General features: G+C 43.4%; 1 protein-coding gene across 1 annotated transcript in view; it reads left to right on the top strand.

The window, feature by feature from the left end:
* The first annotated feature begins 558 nt into the window (after positions 1-558).
* The window catches only part of CENPU (centromere protein U), a 30,429-nt gene continuing 9,860 nt past the window's right edge, over positions 559-21,127 (top strand). The window contains exons 1-8 of the mRNA XM_061177397.1: positions 559-615; positions 3,489-3,537; positions 5,310-5,427; positions 9,847-9,952; positions 14,044-14,104; positions 14,552-14,791; positions 17,909-17,975; positions 19,162-19,270. Coding sequence (XP_061033380.1) covers positions 584-615; positions 3,489-3,537; positions 5,310-5,427; positions 9,847-9,952; positions 14,044-14,104; positions 14,552-14,791; positions 17,909-17,975; positions 19,162-19,270 — 782 coding nt within the window. The 5' untranslated portion in view covers positions 559-583. The remainder of the gene's footprint in view (positions 616-3,488; positions 3,538-5,309; positions 5,428-9,846; positions 9,953-14,043; positions 14,105-14,551; positions 14,792-17,908; positions 17,976-19,161; positions 19,271-21,127) is intronic.

Below are 21,127 nucleotides of genomic sequence, written 5' to 3'. Positions count from 1 at the left end.
CACAAAGCAAAGAATCAGAGAATATTAAAAGGGGCCCTCCCCATTTACGAATGAAGAAACTGGGGTAGAAATAAACTAATAAGCCAAGCTCACACCACTGCTTCAGGGCAGCAGCGGGGTAAAAGTCAAGGCCTATTTCCAATGCATTACACTAGACAACTGCGCAGGGGCCTAGGCACCCAGCGCGCCCCGCCCCGGGTTTGGATCCGCCCCTCGCGGGAGAGCGCCCTCCGACTTTCCGGCACTGGCTCCTCCCCCTCCTCGCCCCCTGGGGCGGGCCCTGGCGGCACAGGAGCGCGGAAAACGTGCGCGGCGGACGTGGGGTGAGGGAAAACCCGGGAAATCTTTGGCGTCTCGTGGACCCGTCAGGAACTGCTTGTAAGGCGTAAACTCCAGCTCCGCTTTCGCGCTGTACCAGGCCGGGTTTTCTCTCGCGCTCTAGGACGGGGAGGAGCCCTGGCCCTGTAGGAGGCAAGCTCGGGGGGGCGTGCCCGCGTGCTCGGTCCCGATTGGCCGCTGGGAGCAGCGCGGGGTTTGGCGGGAGCTTCGGGAGCTGCGTCGGCGCAGTGAGCGGTGGGCTAAGATGGCCCCGCCGCGGCGAGTGAGGGGCTCGGGGTAAGTGTTGCGGCCTCTCGGAGCGCCGGGCCGGGGGTGCCGCTTTATCTTCCTTCTACGCTGGGCTTCGGCCTCTCGGAGCTGTTCGTGCTCCCTGGCTCTGCAACTGTGCAACTTGTCCTAGTGACTAACCTCTCAGGGCCTTGGTTTCCCCGTCGGTAAAATGGGAATAATAATATTCCCACCTTGGAAGGATTACGGTGAGGTTTAAAGGAGTCAGTTTAAAACCGTGGCCGGCGGGGAGGGGAGAACGTTGGTTAGTGTCAGCATTACTTTGTGTGGGTGAGTGTAGCCTGAAGTAGACTCTAAATATTTTGAAACAAACTATCCAACAAATAACTTAATGAGTGCCTACTACTTGCCAGACATTACGTTCTAGTGACGCTTACACTCTGGCTGGTAGTCAGTATTCTTGTTTTCAAGACCCTGCTTGTTTTTGTAACACAAACTACAGGCTGTAAAGCTGAACTAAATCTCCCGCCGCGGGGGCGCAAGCTGCCGCTTGTTATTCTTAAAGAGGGCCTCCAGCCGGGATGGGTCAAGCATTTTCTTTTTTTTTAATCAAAAAAGGCATGCATTTTAAAATAGGTTACAAAACTGCTCTCTAAAATGTTATTCTTCATGGACTCATGGGCACGTGTCTCGCTGGCGGTGTCTGGAGTGCATCCAAGGCCCTGAGTGGTCCTGGCTGGAGGGGCCTCGGCGTGCTTCGCGCTCCGGCTGGTACTCAAAGCCGTAGGAGTTCCACCTGGGCCGTGGGAAGGCGGTCTGGAGAAGGTGCATTTGTAGATGCGGGTGAGGGTGCAGGCAGCCAAACAGCGTAGGGGACAGGCTGGAACAGGACGAAGCAGGGCGGTTGGGTAAACCGAGACTAGGCTCCCGTGGCCAGTGGGGAAGAGGATTGGGAAAGAATAAGGGGCCTGAAACTCGGCCGACAAGAGTGAACTTTATCTGATAGGCCAGTGGGGTTTTTTCTCTCTCCCTCCCTCCCTCCTCCCCCCACACACATATACACGTACATATAACATTTTTGCCTTTGAGACTCCTGAAATCTGTTTATCCCTTTCCCTAAAACGCGCTCATGCGCATACACCAAAATTTTTATGTATGTTATCACCGAGGTCTCCATCTTTTGGGAGCCTCACCTTGCTCCTAGCCTAAGGTGAGGAGAAAACTTGACCACTTTTTTGAGCACAGACAAGGCAAGAAAGGGTGGAAAGAGTGGGTTAAGAAGTTATGTGATCTGGTTTCTCGTCCTATCACTTGGCTGTGTGACCACTGATGTCACTTAACTTTTCTGAACCCCAGAATCATAAAGGCCGTAAAACTAGTATCTGCTCTACCTTCTTTTTTGGGGTCTGAGAATCAAATAGAGCAGTGGTTTTCAAATGCGGTTCCACCGGGAACTTGTTGGACATGCAGACTCTCCGCGGCCACCCCAGGTTTCCTGAATCAGCAGCTCTGGAGTTGGGGCCAAGCAGTCTTGTTTTAACCAGCCCTCCAGGTGATTCTGATGCCTGAGGACTGAGAACCACTGCTCTAAAAGTTTTCCAACTTTTTTTTTTTTTTACTGTAATTCACAGTAATGATGTTTTACATCACAATGGGTACACGAACGTGCACGTACGCACACACATAATAAAACCGAAGGTTTAAGAAATCTTATGTTTTATATTCTCATGTATTTATTTTTTTTAAATGCTGGGGGAAAACCTTAAAGGACATGATGGGGCAGTTGATGAAACCTGGATATGGACTGTAGATTAGATAATGGTGTCAGTGTTAAATTTCCTGATTCGGAAGTTGTCCTGTGACTACACAAGGTAACGCCCTCTTAGAAAAGACACACTGCAGTGTCCCCAGTTTACCATACACAGACACACAGGAAGCAGGTGAGACAAAATGTAAACAGTTGCTGAAGCAGGTAAAGGGTATACAGAAGTTTCTTAGAGTATTCTCAACTTTTCTCTAAGTTTGAAATTATATCAAATAAAGAAATACTTGTTCCACAAAGAAATACTCGTTCAGGCACTAAACGGACTTTGCTGCCCGCTAACGGGTGTCTGCAGGGCACTTTTGAAAGTCAGGGCCTGTGCGTGGTGGTGTAGGGCATCCCCCCAGCCCTGGCACCGTGCCTGGACCACAGAGGATACTCAAAGCATAGTCCCTGGCGGGATTATTTCCTGCCTCTCATATTTCCACGTTTTCTTCTGGTCACTATTGTCATATCTTGTTTACTTTAAGCTCCGTTGAAGGTACGCAACTTTATCCTTTTATCCTAATGCCCACTGGGGGGAGCCTGAAGGGCGGAAAGAGGGCAGCTCTGGGTTTGAACTGATGCAGATGTTAACGCAGGCTTCCCTCCTTCCTGGCCGCGTGTGGCTTTGGGCAAATACACATCTGGAACGTGGGATTCACTTCTACCTTGAGGACTGTTTCAGAGCTAAATGAGAAAATGTGTGTAAGAGAGCCAGGCACGGATGGAACGGGGGTCCAGCGCTTGAGAAAGAGAGGTCTTGCTCTCTCTTGCTCATTTCTGCAGAACACCAGCCGTTGCTGTTGATTGCGACTTCAGGGACAAGGATGACAGCAGGGTTAGGAGTTTTCTGTGTCCCTGAGGGCAGAGCTATGCTATTTATACGTAGGTGGTATGAGTTGACCTATAAAAAATTTAATTCAGTGTGTGAGATATGGGTTCTACTTTCTAAAAGGATTTTGCCATTACCTGAATTTCGTCATGTGCACATTGTTAGTGCAACTAACAAGGAATGTAATTTGGAAAGAAAATGCTTGGATGAGGTGTAATTCTGGTGTTTCCCCCAGTTATTTTTAAGTATTTCCTTACTCTTGTGTGTGTTTTTGCTGTTTCCTAGTCCGAGATATTCAAAGAACACTGTAGGAAGAACACAGTCCACGAAAGATGTAAGTTATCTTTTTTATATTTTAATATAATTTTCTCGTAATTGACAATACAAAATAACATTTTACAGGAGACTCAGAGTTTCGTAGACTTGGTGAGCTCAGTGTTTTCTTGTGAAAAAGCGCATTCCTTTTCCTCCTGCTCTTCCCAGTATAATGGAGAAAATGGCCATTGTTAACGTTTTGAATCTTTTTTTCTGGGCCTAGGCTGGTTTTATCTTCATTTGGATAATCGACATCGTTGAACAATTGTACAACGTTCTGTATTTTGCTTTTGTCACTTAGAGCCATTTCTCCATGTTGTTATAGTTTTCCACAGTTTATGATTTCATAATATTCCATTTAGTTTCACTTTCACACGGTATTTTTACTTCAGGGTGGAATCTTAGAAGTAAATGTCTGTGAAAGGCAGGTGCGTTTGTTTAACTGTCTGGCTAGCTCACTTCAGAGTATTTTCCAGCGGCTTGTCCAATTGGCCTTGGAAATTCACATGAACCACCTCTGATAGTGCCTGCTTGGGGGTGCCCGGGCGTCGGGAGTTCTCCCTGCTCTGTGCCCTGCCCCTGGTTCTCTCTTTTGCGGGGTCTCTCCCCTCTGCCCCCCTAACCCCCTCCCCGTTTGGAGGGGGCCCTTTTCCTCTCTGGAAGGGCTTCTTCAGCTTTCCGGCCCTCTTCTCTCCTCGGGAAGGCAGCTACCTTACCCAGGCCCATTTGCTTGGGGAGGATGGAGGGTGTCAGCTCCTCTTGGGAGTTCGTTCTACCCACACACACTCCGTGAATAATTTTTCCCTGAGGGTCTGTGAGTGGTAGTTTTTGTTTTGTCTCTCAGTTTTATTCCATCTCCTGTGTATCTTCCAGAATTTCTTCATATTTTCCTGTCTGTTAATGGCAGCCCTCCACATTTTCCAGAGCGACTGTGGACGTTTTTCTCGTTTTCTGTATGTTGTCTTTCATTGGGATTTGAGGAGCAGTCTTCCTGGGGCTTATTAGTATATTGCACTGCAAACCCTCGTCTCTGTCCTGCAATCAGGAGTTTTTAACCTCTGTGTTTAGGAACTTTCATGGGCATGTTTCTGGGGAGAGGGCCCACTCTGGCTCAGGAGTTGGCAGGCTGTGGCCTTTGGGCCGGATCTAGCCTGCCTGCTGGTTTTGTAAAGCCCTGCGAGCTAAGGGTGGTTTTTATATTTTTTAATGACTGAAGTAAAATCAAAAGAAGACTGTCTCATGACATGTGAAAATATGAAAGTCAAATTTCAGTATCCATACACAAAGCTTGATTGCAGCCCAGCCGTGCTTTTTCTTTCTGCGTTGCCACTGTCTGCTTTCACACTGCGACGGCTGCGCTGCCTAGTGGCACCAGAGTCCCCACGGCCCGCAAAGTCTAATATACAGGTGACCCTTGAAACGGGAGGGTCCACTTCTACCCGGATTATTTTCAATAGTAGGTTCTACACTATCTGCAGTTGAAACCGCAGACGTGGAACCCCGGATCGGGAGGGCCAACTGCGAAGTCACACAGGGGTTTTCGGCTATGCGGAGGGTGGGCGCCGCTGAGCCCTGCGTTGTCCAGTGGTCAGCTGTGTTTACCCCCTGGTCCTTCATAGAAAAGCTTCCCAACCCCTGCCTTAGATGATCAGAAGAGCCTCTGCCCCCCAGGAGTGTGGAGGCTCACTTCTTAGGCAGCGGTGATAGGAGGATCCTTGCCACGTAAATCAGCTTTGTAATGTTCTTTTTGGGAGGGCCAGTTCAATGACTTTGAACTTTATTCACTTTTAGGAAGCTGGCCAAAAGTACAAGCCTACTGATATATTTGATTTTCCTGATAATTCTGGGATCTCAAGCATCGGCAGGCTGGGTGAAAATGAGAAAGATGAAGAACCCTATGAAACCTTTGGTTAGTATTTTAAATCTTTATCCTAAAATCTTTAAAGTGGTTCAAGCAGCAGCGTTTAGGCTAGTTACTAATAAAAATATAGAAATGCCTTCAAATACCAAAGCGAGGTTGTCTGCACATGAATACAGTGTTCTGGGGAGTATTTGATAATTTGAATTTATTTTTCTCACTTCTAGGTACGTTGGAACTAAGAACTCTGTTAAGTGTTGTCCCAGTGGAGCTCTCCTAGTAGCATTTGTCAACAAGCCAGCCACATTAGGACACCTGTTGTAGACCTTTGTAGCAAGAGGAATGTAAAATACATTTCTCACTTCATACCCCCAGTAGTCATTCGGTGAGGGGCTTTAACTTAGGAAGGAGCAGAGGGGTAAGTTCTCCTTTTCTTAAACACACTGAGGCAGAGGATGCTTCAGGAGAGCTGCACCTGTGTTCCTTGGAGTGTTCGGAAGACAGGACTGGTACCTGGCTGACCAGGGGTATGTGAGTTGTCCAGATGGGACAGCTTCTGTCAGTGTGTCACTGGCCACTCTAGAGGCCAGAAATGGTACAGCATGTGCCATGTGCACCCACATCTAGAACAGCAGTAATCAGACATTTTTTGCCAGAATAAGTTTTAAGGGAATTTTGAAAACATATAACTTCTCACATATTTTTAATTTGGCATCTAATATTTTTAGTCTAATTTTTGTTAATAAAAGAAAATATTGTACATTTTATAAGGTGAAAAGTAATCCTTACCAGAATACCCCTTTTATTATGACTTGATAAAAATGTTTTAACTACTCATCTAAAAATCATAATTAAAAAAATTGAGATGTAATTCACTTGCCATAAAATTCACCCTTTTAAAGTGTACAATTCAATTCACTTTTAGTATAGTCACAAAATTTTACAACCATCACCATGTTCTATTCCAGAACGTTTTAATCACCCCAGAAAGACACTGCGTGCCCAGGAGTAATCACTCCCTATTCTTCTTCTCAGCCCTTGGCAACCGTAAATCTACTTCCTGTCTCTATGGATCTGCCTATCCTGGACATTTCATTTAAATAGAATCATACACTATGTATGTGGTCATTTGTGACTTGCTTCTTTCATTTAGTGTAGTATTTGCAAGGTTCATGTACGTGGTAGTATCAGTACTTCATTCCTAAAAATTTTTATAGTTCTATAATCCATTGTGTGGATAGACCTCATTTTTTTTATCCATTCATCAGTTGATGTACACTTGCATTGTTTCCACTTTGTGGCCATTATGAGTTATCCTGCTGTGAACATTCATGCACCAGTTTTTTGTATGGACATGTGTTTTCATTTCTCTTGGGAATGTAGTCGTCCCTCAGTATCCATGTGGGGTTGGTTCCAGGACCCCCCTTGGATACCATAGTCCGAGGATGCTAAAGTTCTTTATATAAAATGGCATAGTGGGGACTTCCCTGGTGGTCCAGTGGTTAAGACTCCACACTTCCGATGCAGGAGGTGCGGGTTTAATCCCTGGTCAGGGAACTAAGATCCCACATGGTGCGTGGTGTGGCCAGGAAAAAAACAAAAAACAAACAAACAATGGCATAGTGTTTGCGTATAACCTACGCACATCCTCCCGTTCGTTATCAATCATCTCTGGGTTACTTATAATACCTAATACAATAGAAATGCTATGTAAGTAGTTGCCTGTGTGCAGCAAATTCAAGTTTTGCTTTTTGGAACTCTGGAATTTTTTTTCCCCAAAATATTTTCAATCTGTGGATGCAGAACCCGTGGATGTGGAGGGCCAACTGTACACCGCGGTCGTGTGGTGATTCTGCTTCAGCGTTTTGAGGAAATGTTTACACGGCAGCTGTACCACTTTGCATTCCCTCCAGCTATGTATGAGGGTTCCAGTTTCTCCACATCTTCATCAACTCTTGTTATTATCTGACTTTTTGATTCTAGCCATCCTACTGGGTATAAAATGGTATCTCATTGTGTTTGTGTGGTAAAATATACATAACATGAAATTAACCATTTTAGTCATTTTGAAGTGTCTGCTTCTGTGGCGTTAAGTGTGCACATCGTTGTGCAGACATCACCCCATCCATCCCCAGGGCTTTGTCCTGTCGCCTGAATGAAGCTCTCTGCCCATTAGCCGACGGCACCTCGCTCCCCTCTCCCTCTTCTAGCTTCCTGTTTCTATGAATTTGACCACTCATGTGAGAGGAATCGTACAATATTTGTACTATTGTATCCTTTTTCTCATGTAGCATTATGTCTTTAAAGTTCATCCATGTTGTAGCAAGTGTCAGAACTTCCTTTTTAACAGTGTGGTGTATACATTTTACATATAGACCACATTTTGTTTATCCAGTCACCTGTCAATGGACACTTGGGTTGCTTCTACCTTTTGACTATTTTGAATAATGCAGCTCTGAACATAGGTGTACAGGTATCTGTCCCAGTCCTGCTTTCCCTTCTTTTGTGTATATGCCCAGAAGTGGAATTGCTGGATCATATGATAATTCTGGGTTTAATTTTTTTGAGGAATTGCAGTTGCACCATTAGCAATGCACAAGGATTCCAGTTTCTCCACATCCTCACCATTACTTGTTTTCTGTTTTTTTTGATAATAGCTATTCACATGGATGTGCGGTAGTATCTCAATGTGGTTTTGAGTTGGAGTCCCCTAATGACTAATGTTGAGCATCTTTTCAGTGTGTTTATTGGCCATTTGTATGCAGGCACACCTTGGAGATATTGCAGGTTCGGTTCCAGACCACTGCCATAAAGCAAATATTGCAATAAAGTGAGTCACGAATTCTTTGGTTTCCAGTGCGTATAAAAGTTACGTTTACACTACACTGTAATCTATTAAGTGTGCAATAGCATTATGTGTAGCAAAACAATATACCTTCCTTAATTAAAAAGTACTTTATTGCTAATCATCATCTGACAATGCAGGGTTGCCACAAGCCTTCAATTTGTAAAAAATTCAGTGTCTGCGAAGTGCAGTAAAGCAAAGTGCAGTAAAACGAGGTACGCCTGTATCTTCTTCGAAGAAGTGTCTGTTCACATCCTTTACTTGGGTTGAAATCAGGTTATTTATCTTTTTATTGTTGAGTAGTAAGAGTACAGCTTGTGTGACTGGTTCCATATGGAGATTCAAAATTGGTCTAGTTTTCTTTTCTTTCCTTGTTATTCCCAGTAGTAAAGTAAATAAACCCCTTTGCCTCGTTGAGGCCAATACAAAGTATATTACTAACTTTAAAATTGTGCAGTTGCTATGTTCATTATATAAGCAGCTGAAACGTTTAAATCTGAGAACATTTAAATGTGTGCAGCACGCTAAAGCCTGAGCGTGAAGAGATGGGTGCTTGGCTCTTACAGGCGCGCCTGCAGCCATTCACTCCACGCTGCTGGCCTCCTCCTTCCCCCGCCACAAGCCCAGGCCAGGGTGCCGAGGCCTCTCCTGTGACCCCCTCTTCCTCAGCAGGTAGGAGCATCCTCCCACCAAGGCCATGTGTTCTCCTCTCCTTTATCTCCGTTTCTCCATTATCTTCATTATCTCATTATCTCCTTTATCTTCATTCCAGTTAACTTTTTTTTTTTTTAATTTTTTTTTTTAGTTTTGGCTGCGTTGGGTCTTCGTTGCTGTGCGCAGGCTTTCTCTAGTTGGGGCTACTCTTCGTTGCAGTGCGCGGGCTTCTCATTGCAGTGGCTTCTCTTGTTGCGGAGCACGGGCTCTAGGCGCGTGGGCTTCAGTAGCTGTGGCTCACGGGCTCTAGAGCGCAGGCTCAGTAGTTGTGGCACACAGGCTTAGTTGCTCAGTGGCATGTGGGATCTTCCCGGACCAGGGCTCAAACCCGTGTCCCCTGCATTGGCAGGCGGATTCTTAACCACTGTGCCACCAGGGAAGTCCCCATTCCAGTTAACTTTTTATGCTTAGCTCAAGGCTCTAGAGTAAAGGAGAGAGGAGGGGAAGTGCGGAAGGACTGGGGTCCCTCCACAAAGGGCTAGTCGTCCACAGATGTCGAGCGCCCACCCTGCACCAGGCACTCCGTGGGGTAATGGAGCTGCAGGAGTGGGGCAAGCACTCCAGACCTCTGAGTTTATTGTTCATGCTGTGTCTCCCGGGTAGATGTGTGATGTTCCATCAGGTGAGGAAGGAATGTCAGACCTCCTGTTTATCTTTTAGCTCATTTAAAAGTTTCCATATAACATATAAGGACAGTAAGGTTATAGCTTAACTATCCATGTATTTATTGGTGAAATGGTTTACATTTTTTCTTGTTGAAGTGTGAGATCATAAGTAGCATATGTAATTGGTTTTGATTTTGTTAGCCATTGAAACACAGGTTGCTTTATACTCCAATGTAAAGGAACAAACTTGAATACTGCTCAGACAGCCAGACTTCTGAATGCCCTTTTTAAAAAAATCTTTTGTAGACCCTCCTTTACACAGCACTGCTATATATGCTGATGAGGAAGAATTCTCCAAGCACTGTGGGTCATCTCTCCCCTCAACTCCTCAAGGAAAAGAAGCAAAAAGAAGGTATGGGTGGATCTCAAGCAACTGTTTACTCATGGTTATTGGGATTTTTGAGACGTTCTTTAAGATAGAAGCTTATAAAACCAAAACTTTTTAAAGATCTTTTGAGCCAACTTGTTTTCCCTCAAGAAGACTGGGACATGAAAAGGCAGTTTTTCAGTAATTGACATTACTTATAATAACTATAACTGACACCTGATTATCCTAGAAAACATACTAGTGAAGGTGGTTTAGCTTTGAGGTAGAACAAAGAAGGAGGGGAAAGGTTTTAGGAGCATAGAATTTTAGATGATTTTGAGAGGTCCCTTTAATTTAAAAATATGCTTAATTGTCACAAAAGATATGTTTTCTAGTTCAGGGTGGGAATAGGGAAGAAGAAAAGTTGATAATCCCAAAGGAAACACAATCTGTTGTAAATTTCAGCTGCGTGGTCCCTAAGCTGCATTGGTTTGAGTTTTCAGATTTATGTGGAGGCCTGAGTCAGGAAAATCTGTAAAAATGACACCACAGAGGCAACTCGAGAACACATATAATGAAGAACTCTTCAGTAGCTGTAGTACTAACTAAAAATTATTAGCTAGAGCAAATCCTTGACTTAAGGACCTCTGTTAGGTAATAGGTCAGTTCTAGTTACTGACTATACTTTGAAAGTAACAAAACTGTATTTTTAAAACAAATATCCCACTTGGGCAGAAATCTAGATGAGGGCATCTTTCTGAGGTTCTCTGCACTGGGGAAACCTTATGGTACTTGGTTATTTGGGAGACTCCAGTTTTTCTATGAGATGTTATTGGAAATTGGTAACAAAAGCCAAATATTTGGAAAATCGCACAGTTCGTTTTAAATGGTGGTGAATGTAATTTTTCAAGAAGAATTTTTGAATAGGTGACACATTCACATGGTTTAAAAATATAAAAAGGTTAATAATAGTCTTTATGTCCTCTCCACCATCACCCAGCTCCTGCATCCACTTCTTCCTTCTCCCCCACTATTAATTTCTTATATGTCTTTTCACAGTTTCTTTGTGCACATCAAAGTAAGAATACAGAGTTTTAACCTTTTCGAAAAGGCAGGATACCTTGCTGCCTGGCTTCTTCCGCTCTCTATAGCTTGGAGATCTCTCCGTATCAGAGCGTATGGAGCTTCCTCGTGCTTCCGTTCACAGTCGCAGGCTTTCCATACTTCGGATCTTCCATAGTTTATTTCCCCAGTCCTGGATCGACAGGCAGTTGGGTTGTTTCCAGTCTTCTGCTGTCACCAGCAGTGCTGTAGTCAGTAACCTGGCACATATGCCGTTTCACACACGCGCCTGTATTTTTCACATATGTGCCTATATTTCTGTGGGATGTATTCATAAGGGAAATCCTCAGTCAAGTGAAATATGTTAGCAATTTGCATAGTTACTGCCACGTTCCCACCAGCGTGGTATCAGACTTGGAGTTTTGCCAGTGTGATGTGCTGTCTCAGTCTAGTTCTAGTTTGTATTTTTCTCATGACTGAGTTAAATAGCATCTCTTATATGTTTTACAAGTCTTTGAATTTCTTTTTGCACACTCTTTATATCCTTTTTCCAGTTTTCTAGTGTTGGTCATTTTCTTCTTGACTTCTGTGACTTCATTTAAACATGAGTGAAATTAATCCTATTTGTCATGGACAACTCCTGGCTTTCTGTGTGTAAGTGGATTGAGATTGTGCCATTGAGTAGGATAGGGCTACCTAGGAGATTGAGTACTCTTGTCATCATGAGGCGATCATGAACTTGGTGTAGAGATGTCAGGGAGACTGCTGTGTACTTGGGTCTGGCACTCCCAGGAGGGGCTGAGCTGGAGTTCAGACTGCAGTGGTTTGGTACAGGAGGTGTAGGCACGGGTGAGCACTCCCAGGGAGAGACGGTGGGCTGAGAGGAGGCAGGGACCTGGGACCACCCTGCAAGAAAACCTGGCATCTGTCCAGGTGGAGGAGAAGGAGCTTGCAAAGCAGAGAGAAGACCAGTGCCCAGAGGGGGAAGAAGGAAGCCAGGAGAGGGTTTGTTCTCGGGAGAGGCAGGGGGAGTGAGTAAGTGTGTGTCCTCGGGAGGATCAAACGCCAGTCAGGGAAAGGCTGAACACATGGGCTGGTTTAACAGGGTGGGTGTCCTTGGTAATCTTGGTTTTGGTGGTGTGATACGTCCAGACAAAAAACTTTATTTGGGTGAGTTAGACCGGGCTTATATATGGATACAGAAGGAAGTCTGGGCAGAAGGGATGCACGGGGAGGGGCACGGGTGGGGAGAGAGGGAGGGAGAGGGAGCGCGCATCAGCATTTCCCAGGACTCATGGCGGCATCAGCAGCCAGGACCCGGGCCTGTCCAGGGCTGTCGAGTTGTTTGTTCCCAGATCTCCTCTCCTCTTTCTGTGTCGGCAAGTCTGCTCTCACCCTCTCCTCTCCACCCTCCCCCGTATTCCTCTCGTGGCTTTAATGACCCCTAAACTCTGACCCCAGGTCTCCCTCTTGCCCAGCCTCTCCTGAGGCCTGGCTGTCCTGCACCTCGGCCACGTTTCCCTAGATGCCTGTCGGCACCTCGGGCTCAGCAAAGCCGAAACCAAGCTCCATCATTCCTCCCTCATCTGGTGTCAACGAGCTCCTTTGGTGTTCTCTAGCTTGATGGTCCTGCTGTCACCCAGTCACCCCACAAAGCTGTCTGGGAACCGGTCCTGGTACCTTCTGTTCTCTGACCGGTCTCCTTTGTTCTGGCCTGTGACTCCCTTGAGAATCTGCTTTTCTTCTCTCCGTACACCCTCCGCCTCCCTGTGGCCACGGCTCAGGCACCTGCCGCCGGTCCCTGTGTCTGTGCGATCACCACCACCCCCACCCCCACCCCACCCCACCCCCCACTTCCAGTGCGGTCCCTTTGTGCGATCACCACCACCCCCACCCCCACCCCACCCCACCCCCCACTTCCAGTGCGTGTGTCTAGCCTGGAGGCCTTGGCTCCCTCACCCCCAACCTGTAGGCGTGGTATGGGGGCCCCTGTGTCTGTCTGGCTCCTCGGGTAAGTAGACCCTGAGGCAGAGTGAGAACTGAAGAGATTTATTAGCCACATCAGGGAAAGTTACAGGTGGAAGAATCCGGATTGAGCAGAGATGGCCGCAGTGCAGCTCTCACAGCTCTGGTCGCCCCGAGGTGGTGGGCAGCTCTGAGGGGAAGGCCGGGCAGCAGTGGCCGCCACGCGAGGGTTGCCCTGGCACGGCGGCCAAGCACAGGCAGGTCTGAGCAGGACGCCTCTGGCCGCCTCGGTGCCTCCCCTGTCCTAGCCTCTGGCTTCTTCCGTAGTGTTAGCTTCTCTTTAGCGAGACACTCGCTCTGTACTCTGATTCCCGTACGTCGAACGGGCCAGGCTGTTTTACACCCCTGTGCTTTTATGTTTACTTTTCCTTCTTCCTTAAATCCCCTTCCCTTTGTTTCTTTGCCTGGAAAAGTGTTTTCAAAAGTCATCTCAAGTCTCATAACCATGATGTGTTTCCTGATTCCCCAGCCATTCATCCACATCTCCTCTGCACTCACTGTCTTCGGCCTTCCTGCTAGTCAGTGAACCCATTAAAGGAAGGCTCCTCATTCTTCAAGTAATTTTATTCCTTGTACTTGCATTTTGAGGTTGGTGTTAAATAAATGTTTGTTGTATTGAATTGAATGAAAAAAATGAAAGAACTCTCATCAGAAGTTTAGGGTTATTTTTTCCTTTTCAAAGGATGAAAGAAGGTATTCCCTTTTCTATCCCCTGAGCATGGGCCTAGTGTCTGTGGATTAGTACAGATGATGGCCCGTACACCTGGGAGTGGTGACAGGGAGGAAAGAGCGGTTCTCAGACAGTACCATGAGGTACTGCAGTTATGGGACACTTACTTGCCTGCCAGCACTAAACTGATGTGGCCTGGGTGTTGGAAGGTGTGGGAGATGACCAGTAAATTTGGGAAGGTGGCAGGCCCACCCGTGACAGGTGGGAAATCTCCTTATAAATCGAGCTTGTTTTTGTGTTGGAGGAGCAGCTTTTAGAAGACGTATGTCAATAAAAATGAAATGTGTGCAAGATATTGATGGTTTGTTCTTCGGTACAGTTCGGACACTTCTGACGTTGAAGCAAGTGAAAATGAGTCTGTAAAAATTAGTGCAAAAAAGGTATGTAGGCGTGTTCTCCTATCTTAAATTGTAAGATATTTCATATCCATTTAGGTTGGATGCAAATAGAGAAAATGTTCTGTAGCAACATTTTTCATAAAGAGTATATAACGTTTTAGATTTTTTAACAAAAAAATGAAATATTTTTATATCTGAAGTGTTTTTCATTACAGAGATCTCAGATCTCTGTGTACCTTGTCAGTTTTCATAGTGTTCATGTAATGTGTTTAGATGGTGGTTTACAAAGGCAGAGCAATTTGTTGGGAGTGTCTGCTTGGAGCCCTTTAGTCGAGGTTTCTCATCCTGTCCGCTAATCATGTTGCCATCTTCTATTATGTTCAGTCTTGAAGTTTAGAGATAAGAAATGTGGACTTTATGGTTATCTAATACAATAGGAATGATAAGCATCTGTACTTTCAAAACAGTAATGCTGTTTTCTTGACATAGCCAGGAAGAAAACTCAAGCCCATTAGTGATGAATCTGAAAGCACTGAAGAAAGTGATGTAAGAAGAAAAGTTAAACCAGCAGAGAACATAAGTACACAACGTGAAGCTGTTTCAGCTACAGCATCTTCAGAACCTTCAGAGAAACCAGCTGAATCAGTCACGCTTAAAAAGGTGGGACCCCTTGGTGCCAAGCCCTCTGTTGAAAAAGAGACCCTGGAAACAAAGTCAACTGGTAGGAGAGTGTCTGCTATCCCCTTGGAGAAAAAAAAAGTTGATAGAAAATGTCTAGGAGGAAAGCAAAGCATTTTCTCTTTTTCCTTCACTTCTTTTAAAAGATAAGTTTTATACTTTTCTTATTATAAAAATAAGTTTATTTTAGAAAATTTGGAAGGTATGGAAAGGCAGATAAAATCACCTATAATTCCATCACCCCAAAAATAAAATAACCACCACATTTTTTGGTCTATACTCTTCAATTCTTTATTGAGCTTTTCTCACCCTAAGTGGAACCATATCCTTGTCATTAAGTATTCTACATACCATTTTAATAAATGCATGACATTTCATTCATGAACGTGCCATAGTTTAATCTCTTACTAATGAGCAGTTGTAATTTTTTAAATGTAAGTGCTTTGATGATTTTCTTTTCTAGCTAAATCTTTGTGCACATCCTTGATCATTTCCTTAGAAGAAATTGCTATGATAAGATTTCTGGGTCATATGTATTCTATTTTAAGATTCTTGACATATCAATATATAATATCTTTTAATCAGGCTTTTAATATGTCATAATATGCCGGCACCTTCATTTTGGCCCATTGAAATGGATTTCAGGCTTCTGAACTCCAGAACTGTGGGAGAAGAAATTTCTGTTGTTTTCAGCCACGAAGCTGTGGTCGTTTATTATACTAGCCACAGGAAATAAAACATCACCCAGTGACTTTTCCTTTTTAGTAGCATGCTTTTGGGTTCTAGAATTTCTAGAATTTCTTTTTTTTTTTTTCCATAGTTTCTGTTTCTTGGCTGAGATTCCCGATCTGCATAATCCTTAAGACCATCATTTCCTTCTTTGGACATATTTATGACAGCTGCTTTAAGGTCTTTGTTTTCTAAGTCAGGTAGAGTCAGCCCTCTGTATCTGCAGGTTCCACATCCATAGATTCAACCAACCACTGATAGGAAATATTTGACAAAAAATTCCATAAAGTTCCAAAAAAGCAAAAGTTGAATTTGCCAGGCACCAGCAACTATTTTCGTAGTATTTACATCATATTAGGTATTACAAGTAATCTAGAGATGATTTAAAGTTTATAGGAGGATGTATGTAGGTTGCATGCAAATACTACACCATTTTATCAAAGGGACTTTGAACATCAGCGGATTTGGGTATCCATGGGGTATCCAGGAACCATCTTCCTTGGATATTGAGGGATGACTGTATCTGGGCTGTCTCAGGGTCAGCTTCTTTTGAGTACTTTTTCTGTCTTGACTATAGGTTACATTTTTTGTATAACATTTTTAATCTAATACTTTTTAATTGTGTATTGCACATTGTTGATAGGTTGTTGAGATTTTGAGTTGTGTTTTCTTCTGAATGCTGACTTTCATTCTAATAGGTATCTTAATTATTGGCTGATCATCTTGAACTTCTGTAGTGTGGTTTATCCTTCGTTAGGGTCAATCTGTGGAAAGCCTAAGGTGTCTTCCAAGCCTGTCTAACTCAGTGGGACTCAACCTCTGTAATAGTTTTCAGTAGCTGCATAACAAAATACCACAAATTTTGTGACTTCAAACAACATACATTTATACCTCACAGTTTCTAGAGGTCAGAAGTCCAGGCTCACCTCAGCTGGATTCCCTGCTCGGGGTCTCACAGGCTGGAGTCAAGGTGCCAGCCAGGACTGAAATCTCATCTGAGGCCCGGGGTCCCCGTCTAAGATCATGCAAGCTATTGGTAGAATTCTGATCCTTGCTGTTGTCGGCCTGAGGTTCTTGTTTTCTCTCCGGTTAAAGCGGGGTCACTCTCTGCCCTTAGGTCCTGGTCTCATGGCCCTCTCACAACATGGCAGCTGACATCTTCAGAGCTAGCCAGAGAATCTCTCCAGTCTGCTGCAGTGGCCTCTTGTGAAACATAACCTAATCAAGGGGGAGTGACCATCCCATCATATTCACAGGAGCCACCCACACTCAAGGGGAGGGAATTGTCCAAGTCATTGGGGATCTTGCTTACCACACCCTCCCGTCTCTGTCTCCCTGGTGCATCTGGCCAGAGATTGGTTTTAGGCTTTGTTAGGGTGAGTCTAGGGTAGGCCTTACTCTAGAGCAGTGCTTCTCAACCCTCTTCCATTGTTCTCCTCCCTAAGAAGCCTTTTTAGACATTTTTCCTCCTAACCATCCCCCCTCAGTTCAATTTTAATATCATAAATATACTGTGTATCTGTGTATATACTAGGTACTTTGGAGGGTCACAAACCATTGTACTATCTGAGAGTTTGTGGCCTGCCCCCTTGGGAACAGTTTCACCCTGTTTGAGATTGCACGCTCTAGGGTACCGTTCTTACCCCTAAGTTGTGGTCTCTCCCCTAGCTCAGCTGGATAGACAGCTGTTAACTAGTTGTTAACGAGGCCTCTGCATTTTCTCCATCTGATCTCCCCCAGAATTTCTTGTCCGTTATTGCCTGTTATGTGCTTAATGCCACGATAGCCACGTTCCAGTATGCTCTCTGTAGCCTCATGCACATGTGGAGTAGGCGGTCAGGGGCTGTCGGGGACCCGCACCCAGACCTCTGCTCTTCTCCGAGCAGCTTACCGCAGGTCTCTGCCTCCCGCGGACGAGGGTTACCACTCTCTGCTGGGACTGGGCCTGCTGCGCTGCCGTCTCAGCTGTCCCCGGCGTGCGGGAAGGCGGGCAGCCAGGGTCCACCTTCTGAGTCTCTCAGGCTTGTTTCGCCTGTTGTCCAGTGCCTGAATGAAGGTGCCACCCCTCTCCCCGCTTTATAGCTGTTTATGGCAAGAGAGCTAGTTCAGAAGCTGTTCCTTCCTCTTAGCTTGGGGCAGAAATTGAGCTGATTCCACACATTATTATCTTAAATAATAAAAGTTCAGTTTCCTCTAAGGTACCCACTGTTACAAGCCAACTGAAAGTTTTAATTACTTTTTATTTTGAGGCGGTTTAATTTTTTTCAGCATTTCCTTATATTAATTTAGATAATTTATATAATTAACTATTAACTTAGAACAAAATGAGAATTGTAGCTAAAATATTGACAGTGTCTGATAATACTGTCTTAATTCTTGTTTGAAGAGAAACTCCTCTTAAATAAAAATCTTTGCTGTGGTTTTTTTTGTTTTTTTAAGAAAACTCAGAAAAAGAAGATGTTTCGTGGCAAAAGGAAGAAACCAAGAAGTGAAGCCGCAGACTTGGGTATACAGTAGTGTTTTATACATAGTCAATCATTCAAGAATTTCTTTTTTAAAAATATATTTCTTAATTTCATAAAGTAGTAAATTTAAGTATATAAAATTGTTACTTTAAAAAGTTAAAAATATGTGACTTTGGAGTAACTGATTTTCCCAACATCTATCATGAAAAATTTCAACATACAACAAAGGAGAATTTTACAATATATATTCATATACCCACTACCTAGATTTTACTGTCAAAATTTATTATACTTGCTTTAGCGCCTATTCATTCATCTATTTTAATTTTTCATAACATAGTATATACTCTTTTCATACAACATAGTATGTACTCTTTTATAGAAGGCTTCTTTCTCTCAGCATAACTTTGAGATTCATCCATGTTTTTTTCATCATTTTTTTTTAACATCTTTACATCATTTTTTATTGACAGTTTATTGAAAAATGGGAGGAAAATAAAGCATTTTCTCTCTTTCCTTCAGTTCTTTTAAAAGATAAGTTTTACATTTTTCTTATTATAAAAATGCTTATTTTAGTAAATTTCAAAGGTATGGAAAGGAAGATAAAATCACCTACAATTCCATCACCCTAAAATAACTACCAGGTTTTTTGGTCTTTACTCTTCAATTCTTTTACTGAGCTTTTCTCACACTAAGTGGGCTCAAGTCCTTGTCATTAAATATTCTACAATACCATTTTAATGAATGTATAATATTTCGTTCACAAATGTACCATAGTTTAGTTAATCTCTTATTATATTCCTACAGCTATCTGAATCAATACACTCAGTAACCTTATGTGTCCTAGAAGTGGCCTATCAGGTAGATTAAAAACTATGAAAATACAGTTAACAAAGAAGATCTCAATCACCAGTAGTGTTAGATAAGAGCAGACTGTTAAAGACACAGCAAGGTAATGAAAAGGCAGCAGTGCTTTAGGCTGCTTCAGCGGAAATGGGAGAACCAAGCAGACGGCAGTTAGAGGGTGAGGTACAGACAGGGGTTTGTGAGACTGACTGGGAGAGGAAGAAGTGAGCATGTCTCCTCCTGTGTGCTTCTTCAAAAGTTCTTGCTATTTTTAGCAATTTGGTGGAACTACTTTCGTTGTAGGCTTTCAGAACCCTGGACCTAGATAGAGCTAAACTGTTGATAATCGGTATATTAAATTGACTTATCCTAATGTTGTAGATACTTCCGACTGTTTACCTATTTGGTGTTTAAAAGAAAAGAAAACCAGTGACATCATGGAGTTAGATGTCATTTTGTCTGCATTTGAGAACATCCTCCTAGAGTATAAGTAAGTCTTTTGATATTGTGATATATGTGCCTAATAAATTTCCCTTGAAATAGCACTTCTACTCACTCCACAGCTTCTGATATGTGGCATTTTCATTATCACTGTTTTACATATTTTTAAACTTCCATTATGATTTTTTTCTTTAAGCCTGTGAATTATTTAGTATGTTTTTGTATGTCCAAATATGTGATGTTTTAATTTATATTTTTGTATTAACCTTCCATCTTAAATAGTTACGGTCAAATTTCATGGACTGGTGATACCTATTTTTGAAATATTGAGGCTTCCTTTATGGCCTGGCAGATAATCTGTGGGAAAGCTCTAATTAGTGGTTCTATGTAGAATCTCTAATTATTGGATCTATGTAGAATCAGTATTACTCAGTTTTTCCTGGTACTTCCATCAATTTATGCTATTTATATAGAGAGATTATTTTATTAAGATATCATGTTTTAAATTGCTCTTTTATTTATTTTATTTTTGGCTGTGTTGGGTCTTTGTTGCTGCGCGCGGGCTTTCTCTGGTTGCGGCGAGCGGGGGCTACTCTTCGTTGCGGTGCATGGGCTCTAGGCACACGGACTTCAGTAATTGTGGCTCGCGGGCTCTAGAGCGCAGGCTCAGTAGTTGTGGTGCACGGGCTTAGTTGCTCCACAGCATGTGGGATCTTCCTGGACCAGGGCTCGAACCCGTGTCCCCTGCATTGGCAGGCAGATTCTTAACCACTGTGCCACCAGGGAAGCCCTAAAATTGCTCTTTTAGATTGAACATTTTATCCTTATGTAGTGACCCCTTCCATTCCTAAAAATGCTTTTTGTCTTAAAATCTATTTTATCTGATACTAATATGTCACTAGATTTCTTTTGCTAGTATTTGCCAAATTTTATATTCTTTTAACTTTTATTTCCAACCTTTGTCTCACCTTAAACTTTTTTCTTATAAAATCTTTTTTAAATCCAAAGTGTCCATCTTTGAATTCCACCTGTTGACTTTAGTCCATTTACATTTATTTTAATTATCCATATATTTAGAAGAATGTACTGATCCACTGTTTTTACTTTAAAAAAAATTTTTTTTTTTTTTTTTTTTTACTTTTTGATGTTTTTAATCCTCTATAACTTTTTTTAAAAAAAAAAATAGAATTTACAACTCCCCACCAATAAGGTTAGAATTTTGGCAAGCTCTCATGTCTTAGTCTTCTCACCCTTCCCCCACCCCAAACCCATCATGTTTATAATACCTAGAGACTAATTCTGGGAGAAGGGCTATCACAGTTGATGTGAAGTGGCTTCTCTTACCTGTTTCAACGTGGGTTCTTGACTTTGAACTTGCCAGGGTACTGCAACTTCTCAACTGGTTTCTGGAGTTCTCATAAAGGCTTTTCGGGCCATAGGTAGTTGTTAAGTTGGTTTCCCTGTGGGGGAATGAGGTGTGGGGTTTCCTATTCCACCGTCTTCTGATGTCACTAGAAATACTCCATTTTTTTTGATGAAAACTTCTACAAAATTCTGTATTCAAATGTGTAGGCCTTCTCTTATGTTATGCTTAGCTTCTGAAGAATTAGGCCGTGGGCTTAGTCCCCTTATGCTGGGTGACTTTTCCTCATGGACTTGCCCCAAGAAAAAAGTAACTATAAGATAAACTGTCACACAAGAGATTTATTTTCGATTAAAAGCACACTTTATAGTGTCGTACTGTGCCAAGGCAGAGTAGGGCTAGCTGCCACCCTGGCAGTGTGTGCGCTGCTCCTGCACAGTCGCTGTGGGTCTGTGTCCAGCCAGAGTGAGCCAGATGGGAGACTGGGCTCTTTTGTCTCTGATGACAGGGACCTGAGCCAGTTTTGGGTCAGCTTTATAGTTT

The sequence above is a fragment of the Eubalaena glacialis genome, chromosome 20, assembly GCF_028564815.1.
Source record: "Eubalaena glacialis isolate mEubGla1 chromosome 20, mEubGla1.1.hap2.+ XY, whole genome shotgun sequence".
Classification (NCBI taxonomy): Eukaryota; Metazoa; Chordata; class Mammalia; order Artiodactyla; family Balaenidae; genus Eubalaena; species Eubalaena glacialis.
The sequence above is the reverse complement of the archived record's forward strand: the minus strand, read 5'-3'. Positions and strand labels throughout refer to the sequence as shown.